The 23486-nt window shown below is 46.9% G+C and overlaps 1 protein-coding gene across 3 annotated transcripts in view; it reads right to left on the bottom strand.

The window, feature by feature from the left end:
• Positions 1-21406, bottom strand: part of LRCH1 (leucine rich repeats and calponin homology domain containing 1) — a 210725-nt gene extending 189319 nt beyond the window's left edge. The window contains exon 1 of one of the 3 annotated variants that reach the window (XM_043478199.1): positions 20402-21406. In XM_043478199.1, coding sequence (XP_043334134.1) covers positions 20402-20693 — 292 coding nt within the window. In that variant the 5' untranslated portion in view covers positions 20694-21406. The remainder of the gene's footprint in view (positions 1-20401) is intronic. The other 2 variants (XM_043478197.1, XM_043478198.1) reach the window with 2 other exon arrangements.
• Positions 21407-23486: the final 2080 nt, after the last annotated feature.

Genomic DNA, 23486 nt, shown 5'->3' with positions numbered 1-23486 from the left:
CTTAATACCTGACTCAAAAAAAAAAAGCTATTATCATTCTTCTTGTTGTTATCAATAACTGGAGAGAAAGGACATGAAGTTAAAGAACAATTAAGGATCAATTCAATCACTTACACCAAAAGCCTAAAGTACATAAAAGCCAGGGGTGAACAGGGAGAGGGAGGCCGTGGCTGGGGACAACACAGATGACGCAGGTGTTAAGACTGTGTGTGGGGTGACTGACAGGGACTGAAACTCCCGAGTCTGATTTTTTTATTGTTCTGTTTTCTGTTGTGTTTTGTTTGGCACATGCAGAGAGGAAAGGGAGGGAGTGAGTGATAGTTGATCAATCATGTCTGACTCTTTGCAACCCCATGGGCTATACAGCCTATGGAATTCTCCAGGCCAGAATACTGGAGTGGGTAGCCTTTCCCTTCTCCAGGGGATCATCCCAACCCAGGGATCGAACCCAGGACTCCCATACTGCGGGCGGATTCTTTACCAGCTGAGCTACAAGGGAAGCCCATTAAAGACTTTTAAAATGTTCCACATTTTTTAAAAAATTAAAAAAAACCAACAGATTGTTATTCAGAGACAGTGCAGCAAGTAGAGAGCTAAAGAGGAATTGGATGTTCTGCTTCTCAAGTTGGATAAGAGCACACAGAAGCATTTTTAGTCTACCTTATTGAGGTACAATTTGTATATAACAAAACGCAACCTTTTTACGTGCAGAGTGCGATGAGTTCTGACAAATGCATACTTACCTGTGCATTTGCTGCTAACTCAAGACAGAAACTGTTTGCATCAGCCCTTGTACCACCCTAGATCATCACGTCCCCACCCCAGCCCTACCCCCAGGTTCCTACCTGCTCTGTCCCTAAGACAATTTGACTATCATTAGTGAAGCCACGCTTACATTCTGTATAGACTCTTCCCTATGTATGCTATATTTCATGATTCTAAAATGAGTGTGTATTTTGCCCACTAGGATTAACAACAAATGCCGAAGACCTTCCTGTGAGGGTTCCCTGGTGTAAAAGTTAAAAAGAGAAACCAGGGACTTCCCCAGCGGTCCAGTGGTTGGGCCTTGGCGTTGCAATAGGAGGGTGAGGGTCTGATCCCTGTTCAGGGAGCTGGGATCTCATTGCCTCATGGTCAAAAGACCAAAAACACAAAAAGCGAAGGCAACTGTGACAAATTCAAAAAAAGACTTTTTTTAAAAAATGGCCCACATCAAAAAAAAAAAAAAAAAACTTAAAAAAAAAAGAGAAACCAGCCAAGCACTGTCATTCCGTCAAAGGGCAGCAGTCTGAGCAGGTGATGGAGATGACCAGAATAAACCACTCAGACCCTAAACCTGATCTGAACTCAGTGACCAGAGGGCCTGGGCAAGTCACTTACCTCATCTCCATTTCAGTTTATCTTAAAACACGGTGTCTATGGTTCCATGAGTAATGTGATCACATAATTTATCATCCAAATCAGGATGCATTAAAAGGAGGTGCTATTATGCATAAAAGGAGGTGCTATTATACTTTAAGCGGCTTCCCAGGTGGTGCTAGTGGTGAAGAGCCCACCTGCCAATGAAGGAGATGTAAGAGACGTGGGTTTCAATCCCTGGGTCAGGAAGATCCCCTGGAGGAGGGCATGGCAACCCACTCCAGTATTCTTGCCTGGAGAAACCCATGGACAGAGGAGCCTGGCAGGCTCTCCATAGGGTTGCAGAGTCCGACATGACTGAAGCGAAAGCGACTTAGCACTAATTATACAAGCCAGGGCAAATGGTCTCAACCAGACTGACCCCAGAAAACCTGGATTATAGGATATTAGGAGCATTCCATAAGAGCATCTCTTGTGATGTCCACAGTGACTTAATGCTCTCTTGATAAATGAGTGTTGCACAGAACTATACAAAGTGATATGTTTGAAAGCTGAAGTCTTCTGTCCAAAGGCGACTGGGTTCCCAATGTTTACAGTGGCATTATTTACAACTGCCAAAGTATGGAAGCAACCTAAGTGTCCATCAATAGATGAAAGGATAAAGAAGATGTGGTGTATATATATATATATATATAGAATAGAATACTGTTGTTGTTTAGTCACTAAGTCGTGTCTGACTCTGTGATCCATGGACTGTAGCCCACCAGGCTCCTCTGTCCATGGGATTTCCCAGGCAAGAATACTGGAGTGGGTTGCCATTTCCTTCTCCAGGGGATCTTCCCAAGCCAGGAATCAAACTCAAGTCTCCTGCATTGGCAGGAGGATTCCTTACCACTGAGTCAGCAGGAAAGTCAGCAACAGACTACTCAGCCATAAAAAAGAATGGAATTTTGCCATTTGCAGCAACACGGATAGACTTGAAGAGCATGATGCTAAGTGAAATAAGTCAGAGAAAGACAAACACTATATGATATCACATGGAGAATCTAAAAAATACAACAAACTAGTGAATAAAACAAAAAAGAAGCAGAGTCCCATTGGGGAGAGGGAATATAAGGGTAGGGAAGAAAAGGGTTATTATGGAATCACATGAAGTCATGGGTATGAAACTTGAAAAGTGTAAAGCACTACAGAGTTTAATGAATCTTTCATTCAATTAAAAAAAAAAGGTGATGGGGCTTATCCAACCTGATTGTGTTAAGAGATCACAAACAAGGAGACCTGGCTGATAGAGAAGAGGAAGGTTCAAAGAGAACCCGTGAGACCTCTGAGACACTGAAAGCATGAACCACCCTTAGAAAGACCCTGGCAGCCCGATGGTGGAACACTGCGCTGGGCTAGCCTGTCTGTCATTCACTCTCTAAAAACGCAGACATTAAGGGCACTGCCAAGGCACATAACCTTGGGACTCCCACTGTGCAGATTTCATATTGAGATATCCAGTCTTCATTAACATACTGATTCTAAGGAGTTTAGGGGTTAGGGGGGCAAGGGGGAGCAACAGCAAGTCTTCATAGCTGCCAAGTGAATTTCATAAGATAGATCGGACTTTGGCACATTAACACTCATAAAGTTACAGCGCGGTGCCCTTCAAAGTACTTCACAGATGCAAGAAAGCATTCATTGCAAATATCTGAACAAACCACGGCGGAAAGTTTATTACAAGACGATAGCCACTGGAAGGACTGGTACAACTAAAATTAACTTTGATTTATCCAGGCTTTCTAAAGACTGAAAACTACCCATAATTGCCTTAAATTGCATGCAGAGATTATCATCCTCACCTCTAAGGGAACTGAACAAAGAAAGATCTGTTTGCCTTCAATTGCACAATCAGATTCCTTTGAATTAGATTTGCATTAACACAAAAAATTTTGGTTATTTAGACATAAGCTGTGCTGCCATTTTAGTCAAAACGGGCTGCTGTGTTATTTCATTTATAAGATTATAAAAGCAACTAATTAATGCATTGAAGGATCTTCATGACAAAACAAAATGCACGTTTAGAAATCAACTCAACTTTGAGAATGTAAGTACTCCTATTGCAGAGGAAATGCTCTAGAAAGTATATTACTTGATGACTCACCCAATGGCTATTCACTCATTTCTCACTGGAGGGAATAAAATCAAGTAAATTTTAAATAGGCTGTTCAATTAAGTTACAGACTATAAAGTCTTAACAAAATTTCATAACAAAACCAAAAACCTGAAGATGTACTTAAATTTTTAAATAATAGAAATGTTGGAGGATTTTTTTTAATGAGTATCAGTGCTTGCTGGAAAGCAGTTCTTAGAAATGGAGCTGATAATTGGCCACTGGAAACCGGTGCGTATCAGGACTAGAACTCCCCAGGCATGCACCTGGATCCTCTGTATCCACTCCTTTTAACGGGAGACATGAGTCTGGAGTGGAATCTGACTCATCAGTCTCTGAGTTACCCCAGGAACTACCTATCAAAATCCTCTGGGCTTGATTCTCATTGCAAACTCTCATCTACGGATCCATACCTCCAGCTCTAAATATGCAGTGACTCTACAAGAAATCACAGTACAGGAGAAGAAAACTTAATTCCTTCTTCCCTTCTAGGTTCTTGGTTGGCCTAGTAAATAACTGCTATCCAACAATGGGGAAAAAACTAATTTCCTACATACAGGAGCTCATAAATATAAGATACTGAAAGAAGCAACCAAAACAGACAGCTTTTATATATATTTTAGACCAAAAAAAAAAACAAAAAACAGTAAACCTGTTAAAAATTGACAAGACAAATGAGTTTGGACTTGGTGTAGGAACGAGTGAAGAAGTAAAGTTTATTTACACAGCCATCTCCACCCTGAATTCTGCTATTCCTTCTTTGGTATGGAGGGTATCTCTGTGTCTCTTTTGGTATCTCTTTCACACAAGGTATTTAGTTCCAGTTTTCAGGGAGACAAAGGAGGCCAGAATGTTTTTAAAGTAACTTTAGTTAAAAACTGTGGTGCTGGAGAAAACTCTTGAGAGTTCCTTGGACTGCAAGGAGATCAAACCAGTCAATCCTAAAGGAAATCAACTCTAAATATTCATGGGAAGAACTGATGCTGAAGCTGAAGCTCTAATACTTTGACCACCTGATGCAAAGAGCCAATTCATTGGAAAGATCCTGATGCTGGGAAAGACAAAAGGCAAATGGATAAGTGGGCAGCAGAGGATGAGACGGTTAGATAGTGTCACTGACTCCATGCACATGAATTTGAGCAAACGGTGGCTCAGAAAGTAAAGAATCTGCCTGCAATGTAGGAGACGTGGGTTCAGTCTCTGAATCAGGAAGATCCCTTGGAGAAGGGAACGGCTCCAGTATTCTAGCCTGGAGAATCCCATGGACCGAGGAGCCTGGTGGGCTACCAGTCCATAGGGTCGCAAAGAGTCGGACATGACTTAGCAACTGAACAACAACAACAAAGTTCAAAATACTCAATACACCAAAGTGGCCTATTTTGGGGGTGGCAGATTCTGCTCCTATTAATGGCAAGAGACTCCGACCCTTCATCCTGAGTTCTGACTCCAACTTCAGCTTTGGCCCTACTGGCTCTGCAAACGTACTCAGATTTGCATAACTGATGTTCCTTCTGGGCTGCAAGGAGACTACCTGCCTTGCAAGGCCGTTGGGAGGACTGAAAGAGGAAATAGCCTGAAGGACCCTGGACCCAGGCCATCTCCCCTTTGGTTCCCTTATCAGGAACTTCAGGGTGATACTGAACCTATCAGCAGGCCTTTGATGTAACGACTTCAGATTAAAGTTCAAACCAAATGCTGGACACCAGGAAAGTAAGAAAAGCAATGACATGTTGAAATCTACATATTTATTCTTTAATCTCTGCATCCTCACAGACATGTTCTCACTCCTTGGAGAAGTATTTGAGGAATGAATGGAAAACAAATAAAAAACTGACAAGATATAGTCTTGGCTCAACCACTTATTAGTAACACAACCCAAGGAAAACCATTTCACCATCTACCCGGGTTTCCTTACACCTAAGATCTGAATATTTAGCTCTGGAAGAATAAATAATACCTACTCTCTGTGTGCTAAGTCGCTCGGTCTTGTCCAGCTCTTTGAGGCCCCATGGACCGTAGCCCTGCAGGGGATTTCCCAGGCAGGAATGCTGGAGTGAGTAGCCATTCCCTTCCCCAGGGGATCTTCCCAACCCAAGAATTGAACCCAGGTCTCCTGCACTGCAGGCAGATTCTTTACGGTCTGAGCCAGTACCTACTCTACCATCTCCCAAAGACTGTCAAAAGAATATAAATAATGTTTATACATAGTGCAACCAGGTATACTGAAGCTTTCTGGATATCGCAATCATTTTATTAATGTCACAATATTTCTAGGAATTTAGTCTTTCTGGGCCTTTAGAAGACTGAATCTCTTTTCTAAAGATAACGGACTATGATAATAATAATGGCAAATGTCAGTGCCAAGCATTGATCTGAGCACTTTACACATATATTCATTCATTTCCTCCGCACAATAATCCTATGATTATGATCCCTCATTGCAAGACAAGGAAACTGAGACTCAGAGAAGTTAAGTACCAGCCATGTTCTTATGAAACCAGGACTGAGAGCCGGCCTTGTGTACTCTTAGCCACTATGCCAATGGCAGGCTGATGACAACCAGTTATTTATCTTACAGAAGAAAAACTATGACACGTCAACCCTTGGGAATCTAGAAAAGCAAGTGACATCTACTGATCACTCACTTAAGCCAAACCCAAATTCTGCTCTGGGGACTGTATCTCACCTCCTCACAACAGCCCTGAGGGGAGAAGAGTATTTTTTTTAATTAATTAATTTATTTTAATTGGAGGCTAATTACTTTACAATATTGTAGTGGTTTTGCCATACACTGACATGAATCAGCCATGGGTGTACATGTGACCCCCATCCTGAACCCCCCTCCCACCTCCCTCCCCATCCCCTCTCCCTCTGGGTCATCCCAGTGCACCAGCCCTGAGCACCCTGTCTCATGCACTGAACCTGGACGGGCGATCTAGTTCACATGTGATAATATACATGTTTCAATGCTGTTCTCTCAAATCATCCCACCCTCGCCTTCTCCCAGAGTCCAAAAGTCTGTGTCTCTTTTGCTGCCTCGCATATAGGGTCATCATTACCATCTTTCTAAATTCCATATATATGTGTTAATATACTGTATTGGTGTTTTTCTTTCTGACTTACTTTCTTCTCACTCTGTATAATAGGCTCCAGTTTCATCCACCTCATTAGAACTGATTCAAATGTGTTCTTTTTAATAGCTAAGTAATATTCCATGGTGTATATGTACCACAACTTTCTCATCCATTCATCTGTCTATGGACATCTAGGTTGCTTCCATGTCCTGGCTATTATAAACAGTGTTGCGATGAACATTGGGGTACACGTGTCTCTTTCAGTTCTGGTTTCCTTGGTGTGTATACCCAGCAGTGGGATTGCAGGGTCGTATGGCAGTTCTATTTCCAGTTTTTTAAGGAATCTCCACACTGTTCTCCATAGCGGCTGTACTAGTTTGCATTCCCACCAACAGTGTAAGAGGGTTCCCTTTTCTCCACACCCTCTCCAGCATTTATTGTTTGTAGACTTTTTGATAGCAGCCATTCTGACCCACATGAGATGGTACCTCATTGTGGTCGTGATTTGCATTTCTCTGATAATGAGTGACATTGAGCATCTGGAAAAGAGTATTTTCACCGTCAACAAATTACAAACCTGGGGACTTACCAGGTGGCCCAGTGGCTAAGACTCCACACTCCCAGTGCCGGGGGCCTGGGTTTGATTCCCAGTCTGGGAACTAGATCCCATGTGCCACAACTAAAGATCCTGCATGGCACAACTAAGACCCTATGCACCCAAATAAATAAATATTAAAAGAAAAGAAATTACCCACCTGAAGTTCAGCATGACTCAGTAATTTGCTTCAAATTCTAAAATAAACAATTTGGGGGAATAATATGTAAAAAATGCACCAACTAAGCAGAGAAGCATTTCCATCCCTGCCGTCTCCTGCAGGGGGCATTTCCCAGACCAGCTCCTCTCAGGTCTGGACGCCTCGCTGAGCCCCAGAGCTGACCCCCGACTTATGCCCACCTGAGGTTCCCAGGGTGCTCAGGGGTAAAGAATCCATCTACCAGTGCAGGAGACCCATGAGACGCGGGTTCGATCCCTGGGTCAGAAAGATTCCCCTGGAGAAGGAAATGACAACCCGCTCCAGTACTGTTGCCTGGGCAATTCCATGGACAGAGGAGCCTGGGGGGCTATGTACGATCCACGGGTTCGCAAAGAGTGGGACACGACTGAATACGCACGCACAACACAACAGCTAGCTCCCTGCACCGGGTGGAAGGGACGCCCAGTCTGCTGGGCCCGCTGACCAAGGGCCCTGGGAGGGAGGTGGGCTTCCTGACATTGGGTCAGAACGGCCTCAGGGGAGAGAGCGATCGCCAAGAGGCCAGAGTTTCGCATTCTGATGCAGAATTCCATGTCAGAAGGGAGTCTGCATTTTTCCAAAGAAACATGGTCAACACAAAGGCCCAGCTCTGCCAGGGTTAAAGGGAGGGTTGGCGGGAGAACCAAACCACCACTTACTACTTTATTTCCACAGGAAAATGGATTCCAAGTGCTGAGAAAAGTCTTGCTCTGACAGGCGGCGGTGGACCTCCAGGCCTGAGTCTGGGTGGGACTGCCCCATGCATCTGTCAGTACTTTGGGATCCAATTTACATGGAGCCCAAGCATGTCCTCCAAACCACATGCCGTAAAATCCTGAACTAACACGGTTAATCTGTAACCGCGCTTCGTTTCCTATCTTACTCTCCCCAGCTTTGGACCACATGTTATTAAAGGTTTCACAGTACTTATTTTTTCTTCTAGGGTCCTTCCTCCTGCCTGGTCTGGGTGGGGCTGACCTGAGAAGTCTAAGGAGGGAGGGAGCTTCCTGGCTGAGAGGTGCCCACCGCCCTGCTGTGTGACCTTGGGCAAGTGGCTTAAGCTCTCTGAGCCTCAGTGTCCTCAGCTATTAAATGAGGGAGAGATGTGAAGGGGTGATTTCTAGATATCTAGAAACTCCCTCCTCCGTCTACAGTGGTAGAGAAAGGCATTTCAGAGGCAGATGGATTTCAACTGGATATCAGAAGTTGAGTGGAACCCAGCTGGCAGTTGGGAAGGTTAGGAGGTATTGAGCTCCTACTGCAGTTAAAACAGAATGCTCAGCAAGAATTAAATGAGGAAATGTATATATTACATATATTTAATATATATATTTACATATAAAGCACATGGAACAATGCCTGACACAGAAAAGCACTCGATAGTGTTGCTATTGTTGTTATAACCATTGTCCTCACACATGACTCAGGACCCATTGTTCCCATTTTATAGGTAAGACATCAGTTCACAAGAAACTGATACTCGGAGTTTAAGTTATCTAGTCAGAGTGACACAGTTAATAATCGACAATACTAAGATTTGGACCCTGGTCTTTAAGGCTCAAGAGAGTTGATTTTCAACCTCTAAGCTACAGAAAGGCGAAGACAGTCCCTTAGGCTAAGGACTGAAAGGCTTTTTCAGAAAATGACAGTTACTGAGAATACAGTACTTTCGGGGCTTCCCAGATGGCTCAGGGGTAAAGAAACCACCTGCAATTCAGGAGACTTGCGTTGGATCCCTAGGCCAGGAAGACCCCCTGGAGAAAGAAATGCCAAGCCACTCCAGCATTCTTGCCTGGAAAGTCCCGTGGACAGAGGAGCCGGGTAGGCTGCAGTCTACTGGGTCGAAAAAGAATCAGACACGACTCAGCAACGAAACAACAACAGTGCTTTCAAATGTTACTTTAATCCTCATCCAATTCTGCAAAATCTATACCAACAACTACGTCTCTATTTTTTTTAATCATCCACAGCTGCTATCCATGCTAGGTGCTCAAGACCTGTTTACTTTCAGTTCAATTGTTAACTTCAAGCAACATTTGATACAATAAAACTCCCACCTGTCCCTCTCAGAAGTCATGACAACTCGACCTCTGGATGTAATCTGGCTTATCAAACACTTGGCAAACGTTGAAGAAAGTAATCTTAGCTGTTGAGAAAGAATAACTCTAGGGACCCACCAACCACCCAAAAGAAGATTCTAAATTTGGGAGAGGTGGTGGGGAGGAGGGGGACCCAGACTTTAGTCAGAGTCACCCATTTTTAAGTGTGTGTGTGGCCCCTTCCTTTTACAGCACATCAGGTACTCAGAAACATTTACTATGGGGAAAAAGACTGGCCTGGCCCAGGCCTACCAGGAAGGCAGGCTTACACAGCACAGTCACTTTATCCAGGCCAGGAGGAGTGTGTGCTGGGCTGAATCGTGTTCCCCTAGATTCATGCATCAAAGCCCCAGATCCTCAGAACATGATCTATTTGGAGATCAGGCCTCTCAAGTCGTATACGCACTCATAAGGTTTTATGAGTGGGTTATGGGCGGGCCCTAATTCAGTGTGACCAGTGTCTTCACAGGAGGAGGAAATACGGACCCACAAGGAGACAGCAGGGATGCTCAAGGACAGAGGCAGGGCCACACAAACACAGGGGCAGGGCGGCCATCAACAAGCCAAGGAGCGATGCCTCGGGAGAAAGCAGCCCCACCGACACCGCGACTTTGGACTTTCAGCCTCTAGAACAGTGAGGAAATAAATTTCTGTTAAGACACCCAGTCTGCGGTATTTTGTTACAGCAGCCTGAGCCAATGAGTAGAGTGGACGATGGCTGAGAAGCAAAAAAAATGCCGTGTGGAAAAAAAAAAAGGCCAAAAAAAAGGCAGCAGATCAGCAAACAATGCATCGTGGCAGATCCAAGATGACAGACTGAAAGTGCAGGGACTAAAAGACGGCTGTGAGTAGGAAAGGGGAGAGGAACAGCGCACTGATATTAATCTAGCACTTTCTGTGCCTCGTGTGGAGGGCACACGCGAAACCAAGGGAAAATCCCTGCTGAGCCAGACCTCACAGGCCAGCAAAGGAGGAAAGAGTTTAAGCATGAGGAAAGCACCAGAGAGGAAGGCAATAATTAACAAAAAAGCACCACAAGGAAATAATGCCAAAGTGTCTTAAAGCTGCGCCTGATTCTGCGCTCAGATCTGCACGGAAGGGCTGCCAGGGAGGCCCCTGTCCTGAGGAGGCTGGGGACTGGCCAGAATGGGAGCAGGGTTAAGTAGACTCAACTAGGGCAGAAGGGCTTCCCTGATGGCTCAGGCAGTAAAGTGTCTGCCTGCAATGTGGGAGACCTGGTTTTGATCCCTGGGTTGGGAAGATCCCCTGGAGAAGGAAATGGCAACCCACCCCAGTACTCTTGCCTGGAAAATCCCATGGACGGAGGAGCCTGGTGGGCTACAGCCCGTGGGGTTGCAAAGAGTCGGACACGACTGAGCGACTTCACTTTCACACTTTTCCAGGGCAGAAGGTGGGGAGGGAGCGGAGGGGAAGCGAGGGAAATGACCTGGAAAAGGGAAACGTAGGCAATGGAAAGGAAGGCCAAGTCAGGCAGTCTGCAAGGGGGAGGTGCTATCTTGGAGCTCATGGCCTTTGCCTGCAGAGAGAAACTGCGGCACATCAGAGCCAGGCTGATGAAACCAGGTCAGGTGTATTGATGCTACTTGTAAGGCTGTGTAGCATCAACGTCAAAAAATAGGGAAGAGCGTTAGAGGATGTGGAAAACGGACGTGTGGGCACAGGAGGATGGGGCGCGGACGGCTGGGGCAGCAGCGCTGACAAGCACACCGGGCAGCGAAGGGGAAGCCGCTGTGTCACACGGGGGGCCCCCCCCCACCCCCCCCGCCCCCCCCCAGGGCTCTGCGGCAACCTCGAGGGGAGGGACGGGGGCAGGGAGCACGTGTGTACACAGACCTGATTCACACTGCATACAGCAGGAAGCGGCACCGCACGGTAAAGCAGTTATGCGCCAATAAAATGAATGCATGGAATTTAAAAAAAAAAAAAGAACATCAGAGGAATACCTTGGGTAGCAAAACTCCACGGGCAGAGCTGCAGAGGTCCGCTGTCAAAAGCAAGACCACAGGAGAAGCCAGAGGATTAAGAAAACCAAGATGGGGCTTCCCTCTGCCCCTCTGGGGAGAACACTGAAGGGGAACCTCAAGGCTCACTGGGCCAGAGATACCGACTCTGCTTCAAGTCACAGGTCTTAGGGCCCCTCCAGCAAAGAGACTGAGGAAGCACAGCAGAAGGAAGAAAGCAAGTATCAAAGAAGATTTCCAAAATTATAAAGCCTGACCCTGGAACAGCCTGGAAGGGTTCCAGGTACCATAAATTAACCTGGCTCAGTATCAACCTCCTATGAACACAGGAGCAATAATTTCTCCGCAACCCCAAATTAAAACGTTTCTATGATGCAAACCAAACACTGCCTGTCTCCAATTTTTTTTTTTTTTGCCCCAGTATCCCTCCTTTATGACCAGTGGAGGACCCAGATAGGAAAAAGTAGGAGCACACCCAGAAATCTGACTTTGAGAAGGGCATCTCACTTCTACTTGCTTGCAAGAGAAGCCAAATTCTCACAGTTCTGCGACTTTCTGTCCATGTAAACAATCTCACTCGATTTTTGAATTACTTTGTGGGAACAGATGGTTTCCAAATGTACGACTTCTTACTACAGTATATGGAAGCAATACTACTGAACTCTGAAATTAAGATGAAGAGAACACAGACGTGCTTCAGGCTTGCGTCTCTATTGGCAGGCCTAAGGCTTACATGGAATCCTGACCATTCTTATTTTTTTTCTTTCTTTTCTTTCTTGCCTTTTTTCTTTTTTTGGTTAAACAATTCACACCACATACACACAAAAACTTATCTGAAATATCATAGCAACTGAAAATTTTGCTGCAAAAAACTTCCACGCCACGCACGAAAAATAGTAGCAATAAAACAGAAGCCTATTGATATCCTATAAATTATACATCAGCTATGTAAATATAGTTGGGTTTGGGGTCTTACATCCTTAAGCCTTTTATGATAGGGACTTCCCAGGGGGTGTTATTGGTAAAGAATCTGAAAGGGCTCAAGAGATGCAGGTTCAATCCCTAGGTCGGGAAGATCCCCTGGAGAAGGCCATAGCAACCCACTCCAGTGTTCTTGCCTGGAAAATCCTCCCATGGACAGAGGAGCCTGGCGGGCTACAGTCATGGGGCTGCAAAGAGTCAGACATGACTGAGCATACACATAATTTTATATTTGAAATAAACATCACAGTTAACTCCAAATCATCTGAATTTCAACAAGTGACATCATCACTGAAAGAGCTCACAAACGGTGATCGTGGTGGGCAGTACCAGACCTAAGCCCAGGCCAGTTTTCCCCGATGCCTTTCTAAGGCAGAAGTCTAATTTTCCAAAAAGCTAAGCCAAATCTAGGAAGGAGCATCACAAACAGAATTCTATGAGGCACAGACAAAAGTTTAAGTCACGTGACCCAACCAAGGACCCCCATAAGCACCTTAAGCAGAGTTCATAGCATTTCTGCCATTTAAATCGCCAAGTCTCTGGAAAAGCAGACTCAACACAGAGCCAGGGAAGATATTAAGAGAAAGTAAATGCTGCCGAGCATAAATATAAAAAGTCTTTATACCTTTTATCTCTAGCCAAAGAAATTTATATAGCAAATGAAAAATTTGGTGCCAAAAAAACTTTCATACAACAAGAAATTTGTAGCAATAGTAAATGCCCCCACACTACTTATAAACTGTACATAAATAAAGGCATTGGATATGTAAATATAGTTGGGCTTTCTTTTTTGGCTAAGCAAGTCACACACATATAAATGTATATAGATATAAGTACACAGATCTGCGTGTGTGTGTGTATGAGTTGCTCAGTCGTGTCTGACTCTTTGCGACCCCATGGACTGTGGCCCACTAGGCTCCTCTGTCCATGGGATTTCCCAGTCAAGAATACTGGAGTGGGTTGCCATTCCTTTCTCCAGGGGATCTTCTCAACTCAGGGATTGAACCCAAGTCTTCCACACTGCATACAGATTCTTTACCATCTGAGCACCAGGGAAGTCCAAGTATGTAGATATATACTGATTAATACAGGTATATAAATACACCTATAGGTATAGGTAAATAGTTGTATCTATGGATATAGGTTGACAGATACAGATAGGTACATATGAAAAAGGGGAAAAAGAGAAAAGTACACACAAAAGAAGGAAGCAACTTGTGTTTAAATATTGATAAGTAATGACGAAGTTGAGTAGCAACTTCTAAGCCTTTGTTCATACCAGCAGGGCAGCAAGGGCAAAGGAAATTAACCTCTGCACCAATCAACACTCACATGGATTTCAAAAGGTACCCACCCTTTAAATGCTTAAAACCAAAGAACTGCTGAACCACACAGCATGAAAAATTTAAGTTGCAACAGAACTAAAAAAAAAAAAAAATTCTTAGTCAACAATTGAAGTTAAAATTTTAAAATAGTGGGGTTGTGCCAAATTTTTGCCTAATAACTGACACTCATCAAAAAACAAATAAGATGTCCCAGTGACTAACAAATTAGCCGGTGGAATACTTTCAATGATGAAGGTCAAACCCTGGGCTGACCTTTATAAACTGGCACAGCTCAAAAATTCCCAGAGGTTTTACGGCCTATGGTTGTATGCTGTTATTCTGGAAACAGAGTGTCGTCTTCCTGCCTCTTCAATAAGGAGCGGCCCACAGTGCAAGCAATGAGAATACGGGTGTGTTTGTGGAGACTGTTTCTGCCACACACAGAAACGTGGACGCGCACATGTGGGTACGGTGCGGAGCCACCACGTGCACGGAGATGTCGGAGGCCTAACAGCTTTTACTACTAGAAGTCCTCTAAACGGCAGCCCACTCCAGTATTCTTGCCTGGGAAATCCCACGGACAGAGGAGCCTGGCAGCTACAGTCCATTAGGTCACAAAGAGTTGGACATGACTGAGCAACTAAACCACAGTGAAACCGGGGCTTCCCTGGTGGCTCAGTGGTAAAGAATCCACTAGAGACCATGCAGGAGACACGGGTTCAGTCCCTGGTCCTGGAAGATCCCCTGGAGAAGGAAATAGCAACCCACTCCAGTATTCTTGCCTGGAGAATCCCATGGACAGAAGAGCCTGGCGGGCTACAGTCCATGGGGTTGCAAAGAGTCAGATACAAGTTAGTGATCAAACAACAACAGTGAAACTGATCAACAACAATAATAATAGGGAGGAAAAGCTGTGACTCCTTGTTTTTGAAGTATTAATAGTCAGAATATATGTGATAAATAGAGCCATTTAAATGAGAGTGACTACCACTATAAATGATCCTTATAGCACAGTGACTAGTCAATTCAATAGCAGAAACATAATTTGAAACAAAGCATAACTACAAAAGAACATAATGTTCTACAAAAGCACGTGTGATTTCAAGTTTCATTACATTCATAATGAAAAATCTTTATGGCCAAAATTATGGAATAGTTTTTGAGACCAAATAGATTTCATCAAGTCCTGGGTGCATCCCAGTGACTAAAGGAAGCTAATATCCCAAGGATTCAGTTGAGACAGAATGGGAGTGGGACAGGGAGATTCAGGCTTCAGCAGAGAAGCCACAAATCTCGGGGAAGATTATTTGCCTCTGTAGATATTTGAGAGTGGTATTGCAGACAGACAGCCTTAGTCCCACAGGCTGACATATCCCAGGCCCCAGCCATCCACAGTGTCCTACAGGGTCCTAAGAGCCCTGTGCCGCATCACCCCATTGCACGGGGACGGCGGGGTGAGAGGACGTGACCAGAGGTCCCGGCCTGAACACCCGTCTCACTTGTATTCACAGCAGATCTCAGGCTGTCATGTTCTCATGTCCCACGTTCACACCATCTTTCCAACCACAGAATGTGCATGCGGACTTCCATCCAAAATCTTACCAGCCTACAAAACCTGACGCAAACCCCATCTCAGGCTAGGAGAGTCTCTCCTAGCCAGTGTAACTAAAATGACCTTTTTTTCTGAATTTTGCAGACAATGTCTATCTGTCCCACCCTCGTCACACCTTGAGGTCCCCACGGCTTCCTGGTTCCCGTGGCCGCCGCAGCAGCAGCCCTGGCGGCGTGGCCCACCTGCTCCCCTCTGCTGAAGTCCAGTGGTTTTATTTCCGTCCTTCTGTCTAAGGCAGGACTCCAGGGCCTCAAGCCCTATTCCTTCCCACATTTGACAGGAGGGATTGAAGGCTGTGTATCATGTTTTTCGTATTTTGCTTTGAAATTAAAGGGTGCAAAATATAGGGGGCATCTCTGGTGGCTCAGTGGTTAAAAAAAAAAAAAAAAAAATCCACCTGCCAATGAAGGAGACACAGGTTCGATCCCTGATCTGGGACGATCCCACATGCCTTGGAACAACCAAGCCGGTGGGTCACAACTGTTGAACCTGCTCTCTAGAGCCGGGGAGCCGAAACGACTGAGCCCGCCTGACCTCGAGCCTGTGCTCTGCCACGAGAGAGGCCACCACCAACGAGACGCCCCCGACCGGCAACTGGAGAGGAGCCCCCACTTGCTGCAACTAGAGAAAAGCCCGTGCAGCAGCAAAGACCAGCACAGCCAAAATAAATAAACACATAAATAAAAAATTACATATTAAAAAAAAAAGAAGATGCAGGGGTTTTATTTAAAAAAAAAAAAAAAGATCACTTTGCATCTCACGTGTGCTCCTGTCATGTCTTACTCTTTGCATCTTCTCCAGCACCACCACTGGCACATACAGGACCTCAGAGTACTTTTCTCATCTGTATTCCTCCCTGGGCAAGCCCTGCATTTCCCATATCGCCTTTCCTGCTTCCAGCCACCCCTAAAAAAGATACCAGCAATAACACACTCCACTCTCTCCTTAATGTGGCCAACTTTCAACCACTGTTCTGTACCTCGGATCCAAGATTTTCCTTGTCATTTTCCAGGACTTCCAGCAATCAGCCTGAGACAGACTCTTTCTTTTCTTACTCCTCTTTTCAGTTCACTTCATTTCAGTCCTACAAACACCCTCTGGAACCTCCTTATCCCCAAATGACACTATTTAATAAATCAGCACTAGAACAACAACAACAAGAAGTTTGCTTTCCCAACGCACGTATTTGTGTACTTTTTTCTCAGGCCTGACTTTCTGCTTCAGTTCGTATTTATTACTACCATTTGTGCTATTGTTACAAGCTACTGTAAGTGACCTTTAAAACAAGGCAGCATGTATATTTCTAAACGAAGATAGCGTACGTCTCCTGTAAGTCTTCCCAGTTTATCCTTCAAAATCTATTTCTTCAATTACCTCCTCCCTCATCCACAAGGAGAATGAAAACTCCATCAAAGGGGTCAAGGGAGTCTCTGTTGGTCCCTGCTGTATCCTTGGTGCCTAGAACAGTGCCTGGCGCTGAGAAGTGCTTGGTGGGTACTTGCAGAACGAATGTCGGTTGAATGAACCTCCAGGTGACCTCCTGGATTCTACTCCTCCCCACCCCTTCCCTGTGTGTGTATGTGCCAAGTCGCTCCAGTCGTGTGCAACTCTTTGCAACCCTATGGACTGTAGCTCTCCCCAGGCTCCTCTGTCCATGGGATTTCCCAGTCAAGAATACTGGAGTGGGTTGCTGTTTCCTCCTCCAGAGACTGAACTCACATCTCTTATGTCTCCTGAACTGGCAGGCAGATTCTTTACCACTAGCACCATGGTCAAGAACACACACGCTAGAGTGAAATCATCAGGGTTCCATCCCTGGTTTAGCATCTAAGTAGAGCGATGACCTTGAGCATGTATGAACTCAACTCTCCCCAGCTGTGCAAGAGGATCTGAACTGGCATCTCACAAGGACCCGGCAGGGTGATGCACAGCCCAGTCCAAGAGCTCATCGTGGCTCTTCTCCCATTCAGCCAGGGTCACCTGTGCCAGCACACAGCCCTTCTTTCCCCAGCTCACCGGCCAGAAGTCTAGATCCTGACAACCAAACTATCTGCACTCAAATATGAGTAAATTGATTGGCTCAAAGTAAGCGGGAAGGCCTGAGAGTGTTGTTTTTTTGTTTTTTTTTTTCCAATGAAAGGGATGTATGCACTTGATTAACAGAGCTTAAACATCTACTGAGCAGCCCTGGGCTTCTATATTTCTATGTTTACATCTGGGTTTTCAACTCCTGGCCAGATAAGCTACATTGCCCAAGAGGGCAGTTCTGCTTAGGGTGGCTGCCAGAAGAGTTACTTTTACAAGGCATAAACCAAATGGCTTGAATTATACAACTGAACGGGGAGATAAAGCTTTCTCTGTCACTCCCTGTCTTACAAAATTTATGAAAAAGTCCACTTTACATCTCAGATCTTTAAGGATCTTTGTGTGCCCTTCTGATTTTAAGAGATGTTCTGTAAACTAAGTATGAACCCCAGAGAATCCACTGTCTTTATTGTATATGTTACTACTCAGACACTCCACTCTTCTAGAACTCTTTATATGCAGGAACTGTCAGCACTGGGCATGCTGGAGGTAATTTTAACTCTTGCTTTATTTCGAGTTTTGCTCTTCCAAATAAGGAACAGTGCTCTGGGTAAACAGAGCAAAGGGCAGAACACAATTGGTTTACACCCAGCTTTGACCTGAGGCAAAAATGTTTTTGCAAAAGCAACTCTTTAACACATTTGGGTAATGCAATTTCACGTAAATGAGCTGTCTACATTGAATACTCTTTACCTCATAAGTTTTCCTAACTTTCTACAAACTGCAGTGACATTCCTCCTCCCATAACTAACATTGCCTTTGTCCATAGGGAGTCAACCCCGATGGCTCAGATGGTAAAGACTGCCTGCAACGCAGGAGACCCAGGTTCGATCCCTGGGTTGGGAAAATTCCCTGGACAAGGGAATGGCTATCACCTCCAGTATTCTTGCCTGGAGAACTCCATGGACAGAGGAGCCTGGTGGGCCCAGTACCTGGGGTCTCAAAGAGTCAGACACGACTGAGGAACTAACATTTTCAGTTCACTGTCACTAAGGTTAAGCCTCCAAGATTTAACTAGTTAGAATTTTCTGCACATGGAACATGTGCAAGTGAGGTTTCGAATTAAAAACTTGCAGAACTCACAACCACAGCTCACCACAAACAAGCAAAGAGAGGAAAACGGAAATCTTGTTTTAAACGCCACCATGCTTCACACAGTTAGGTCTGAACTGAAAGAGGTGGTCTCTGCTTTTAAAAGCACTGGTCTTCTCTAAAAAAACACCAGTAGGGCAGACACATCAAGTTCACCCAACTTTGAAACAAACATCAGAAGTAGAGGAACATTATTCAGTGCCACCTTCTGAACATACAGACACAGAATTTTACTGGTCCTGCCGGCTCCATTTTCATATCCAATGAAATGAATATCCTGCCAGCTACATTTTCGGCAGTCATATCCAATCCTGCCATAGCTCACCTTACAATCTGCAGCAAAAGGGAAGTCCAACTTAACAACAGATTTTTTTTCTAAGTTAATGATCCAGGCAATTCTTGGAATAACTTCTACTTCAGAAACTGCATCTAAGTGGTCTGATCAAGAACCTCCCCAGCTGTTGACAACTCAACTCTGGAAATTCCCTCCTTTTTTGCCCATTCCTGACTATCCCCAGATCCAAATTACAAAGTTTAATGGCCCCAAAGAGTGCTTTCTGCCTCTAGTGAACTCAGAACTCGTCTAAATATCCATCAGGACTCTTAATAAATGTGCATTGAATTAAAGAGGGGAGCGCTGGAATCTAGCTCCAAAAGGCCACTGTCTGCCCCCTCTCCCCACTCCCATCTTCCCGCAAGAGAGGAAACTGAGATCTGGAGCTGACAGTCAAGCCATCCAGGATCCCCTGGGGGTCTGACACTCGGGCCAATGACACCGAGGAGGTCTGGTCGGTGGTTCCCAAATGGGGTACCCACTGCTCTGGGAAGTGCTGGGCGCTCGCCAAGATACAAACCCTCCTCCAAGGAACTGAAACCAGACGGTGGGCAACCCAGGCAGTTCTATCAGGACCCCAAGGCCCGAATCGCATTCCACCAGCCTCCTTCCTGTTTATAGATCCTGCTCCAGTAACTCCAACTACCAAAGGGAAAGCCGATCTCTCAGAAATATGTCAACACATGACATAACTTGAAAACGCTGTATGCTCATTGGCGCGAGTTACAACTTGTCGGGCTCACGGATGGAAACCGGCTCACTTTAATTACTTTTTTTTTTTTTTTTAAATATACCCTGCCGTCTCTTCCAGGGCCCCCGCAAAGATCGGATTACTGAGTACGAGGTAGCCTCGGTGGCAGGACCAAACCGCGTGGGCGGTGGTGAGCTGAAGGCAAAGAACCAGCGAGTCGACAGCCCGACGAAGCGGCTGCGATTCGGTTTCGCGACCAGAGCCGCCGCTCCCCCCTCGCACAGACGCAGGAAGAGGAAGCTGCGGACACAAGTTGCCCGATCGCTCGGTGGTGTCGCCGAGCGGGGCCCGGCGGCACCGCGCCGGTGCCCTCGGGTCGGCTGAGGGCGCGCCACCTTTGTCTAGAGGCTTCCCAACCGGACGGGCGGCGCCTCGGCGCGAAGAGGGCTTTGCCCGGGTCGGAGGCGCAGACGCGGCGCCCGGGTCCCCAGCCCCTGCGCCGGGCCCAGGAAGCGGCCGCAGCCGCCCGAAACCTCCCACTTCCACTGCGCGCACGCGGCGCGCCCGCAAGTCCCAGCCCCGCTGCCACTTCCCTGGCGCAGCCGCGGCGAGGGGGGACCCACGCGCCCGCGGGCTCGGCGGCCCGGAGCAGCCCCGCTCTCCTCGAGCTGGACCGCCCACGCGGGTCCCTGCCTCGGGACAGCACGGGCCGCTGGACCCCCCGGTCAGGCCAGATCTCAGACTGGCCACCGCGTCGGGGAAGGCGCGACAGCTCGCCAGACACCCACACCCACCGCCCGCCCTCGGCCCTCTCTCACCTGCCTGCACCGTGTCCGAGAGGTCATGCGCGGGGGCCGCGGTCCTGGGAAATTCCTTCAGTTTCCTGGCACTGAGGTTCAAGCCCCCGGAGTTGGCCGCTTCCTCCAGCGCGCGCTCCAGCCCCCGGTTCAAGGGCAGGTTGAAGCCCCCGCCGCCGCCGCCGCCGCCTCCCGCGGCCCCGCCGCTGGCTCCGGTTCCTCCGTGGTGGTGGTGGGGATGATGATGGGGGTGCAGCGTAGCCACCGACAGGGCAGGCACGAAAGGCTGGGGTTCGCTTCCCGGCGTCGCCATCTTCTCCCGGGCCCCCCCGCCCCGCCGCGCCGCTCCTGCGGGGGGAGGTCACACCTTTCCCCCGCCGGAACGGGAGACAACAGCCCGGGGCCGAGTCCCCGCGGCGCTCCGCCGAGAGATGCCGGAGGAGGGGCGGAGGGTGTGGCAGGCGCGCGGAACCGGGAGCCGAGAGGCGGAGGCGGCCGTGGCAGCGCGGTCTCGAAGGTTTCCTGTCCCCGGGAAGCTAAGGACTGCGGCGGCGGCGGCGGCGGCGGGCAGCGCGCATGTATCTCCTCCCGCCCCTGCGCCCTCCTCCCGGCGGCTCTCCCCTCCTCCGCCGCCCGCTCTCTGCTCCGCCTTCCCGCGGAGCCGTCAGTCCAGCCCCGAGCCTGACTCCGCCGCCCCGGGCGCGGGCCCCGGCTGCTGCCGCGCGCCCGCGCCGGGCTGTCCGGATACTCGCTTGGGGCTGAACGCAGGGAGATCACGGGGGAGACGAGAGCCTATCTCAATTCTGCGAATTATTCGGATTCTTGGACCTCAAGTCCCCTCCCAACCCCCAGAGGCAGTGTTTCACGGTAGGATCAGGCTAACAGACGACCCCCGCCCCTAGCATTTGGGCACCTCCAGTGGGCCAGACGCTGGTCTCCATAGTCGGCGTTCGTGATCTCAGGAATCCAGGGGACCCCGTGAGCGGAAAAACTGTTTCCCTCAGCCCACAGAGGAAGTGAAGAAACCCGTCTGAGGTCACCCAGGCAGTCAGAGGCGGAGCTGGGTTTAAAAGGAGAGCCTTCGGACTCTAGGGTTGCGTTCCTGTAAACGCCGGGGCTGGACGCCGCTGCGAACAGCTTAGGAGTGGAGCAGAGGGTTTTCTGAGCAATGGCCGAAAATACAGGCACAGAAAGGAAGGAGTTTTCAAGATGCAGGTCGTTTCTATGGTGGACAGAACCCATTGTCGTGTGAGGAAGAGGGGCTGGCTGTGACTGGCTGAGCCCGGAATTCGGTGGAGCTGGAGGGCTCAGAAAGGCAGTGACCCCAACTATAAAATAACTCGGTCCCGGTTGGAGCCTGCGCACAGGTTTCGTCAAGGTGACCTTGTGAGCTGCTTCTAGCCCCTGTGGGGCATGGGAGCTGACGTCCCCGTCTGCAGTTGAAATCACCTTCTGCCCAAACCAACACCAGGGGCATCAGAAACTCCTGACAGCATAAGAAGGTTGGAAGTTGGGAGGTTAATGAAGTCCCCCTCCTTTCTGAAGTTTCGGCTCCAACTCTCTAAGGCTTTATCCCAAGGCTTGAGCAGCGACCTTGTGAGGGACTTAGCTAGGGGAAGAGGATGCGGGTCAAATAAGAAAATAATTCAACCCCTGATGGAGGGGGAGATTATGTTTTAAGTGGTGATGCGGAAAGGTGATGGATCTAAAGTACCGCATGATCCATGTCACTTGCACTGACCGCGCTGGCTAGGTAGCCCTTGATTCCTACAGGATTCTAGGGTGAGTTCAAAGTTCTAATCTCGGAGGAGGGGACAAGCGCCACCTGCTGGTATCCTCCGCCAAAACCTCCTCTCACCAGCTCCTTTTTCGCCCCTCTGCCTCCCAAACTTTTTTTTTTTTTTAATATTTATTTATTTGGTTGTGCCAGGTCTTAGTTGCGGGCATGTGGGATCTAGTTCCCTGACCAGGGATTGAACCTGGGACCCCTGCATTGGGAGCTCGGAGTCTTAGCCATTGGACCAGCAGGGAAGTCCCAGGCTTTTAAAAGCCAGGCTTGTGGATGATAATGATGATGGTGAATGTACAAGCATACTTATAAAACTAACCTACAGTTTCCTTTCCTCTCTGGTCTTTTTCTAAAAAGCCAGCGAGAAACAAAGACACAGAAAAAGATTTCATTTGAAAATCGTCAGCTTAATCCAGGTGGTAGTGTGTGTGATCAGTCTGCAGGGTATGATTGAGGACACCTGACCGACTTCAAATGTAGTTCAGGCTGTGAATCTGGTGCATCATGTAATGTTTTAAGACCACAAATTCTTTTTTTCTTTTAGAGGAAAATATGGGATATAGCAATCTGTCCTTATGTTAGGTTGACCTAGTTAATGATAGCTTGCTTGCTTTAAACTTTTCCTTCTCCAGATTTCTAAAATGTAAACTCCTTGAAGGAGGTACCTAGTCATGTTTGCAACTTCTTTCCCATAGCTCAGAATCCAGAGAAGTTCTTTGCATATGATGAGTGCACAGTGAAGATCGGTAGTTAAGCATTGCACAGTAGGCCAGGTGCCTTACAGGTTGCTATTTGTTGGTACATCTTTCAAAGGATGTCCTTAAAAGAAGAAAATTTTCCTTTAAATGGGCGGGGGTTACTTTACCCTTGAAACTGATCTTATTTATTTATAAACAGTCAAGAAACTTGACAAGCCATTTTTTCTTGCTGTCTAGCTTCTTCACTATTTTTTCAATAAGGTGGACATCTCTGATTTATTTGATACAAATCTCTTCTGAAAACAGAATTTTCTTCCTGTTCTACTCTCCCCATACCATTCACATAGTCTTCTGATAACTGCTGTGTTATCACATCAACCCAGTTAACCATCTTGGTTATTCCAGAAGGGGACTTCTGGCCAAATGACGGAACATCCAGAGAATCAGAGGATCCTGACTGTTCAAACCCTAGATTCTGACTGCTCCTAAGTCACATCTTTAGTTTCTATGAGATAGCCGATGGTGGGTTGATAATACATTGTGCTGTTTATGTCAGTTTTATTTGGTTTTTCTGTCAATGCAACCAAAAGTTCTGAATATTTAGTCTTTTATCTTCGTC

The sequence above is a fragment of the Cervus canadensis genome, chromosome 9 (assembly GCF_019320065.1).
Source record: "Cervus canadensis isolate Bull #8, Minnesota chromosome 9, ASM1932006v1, whole genome shotgun sequence".
NCBI lineage: Eukaryota > Metazoa > Chordata > Mammalia > Artiodactyla > Cervidae > Cervus > Cervus canadensis.
This window is presented reverse-complemented; position numbering and strand designations above follow the sequence as displayed.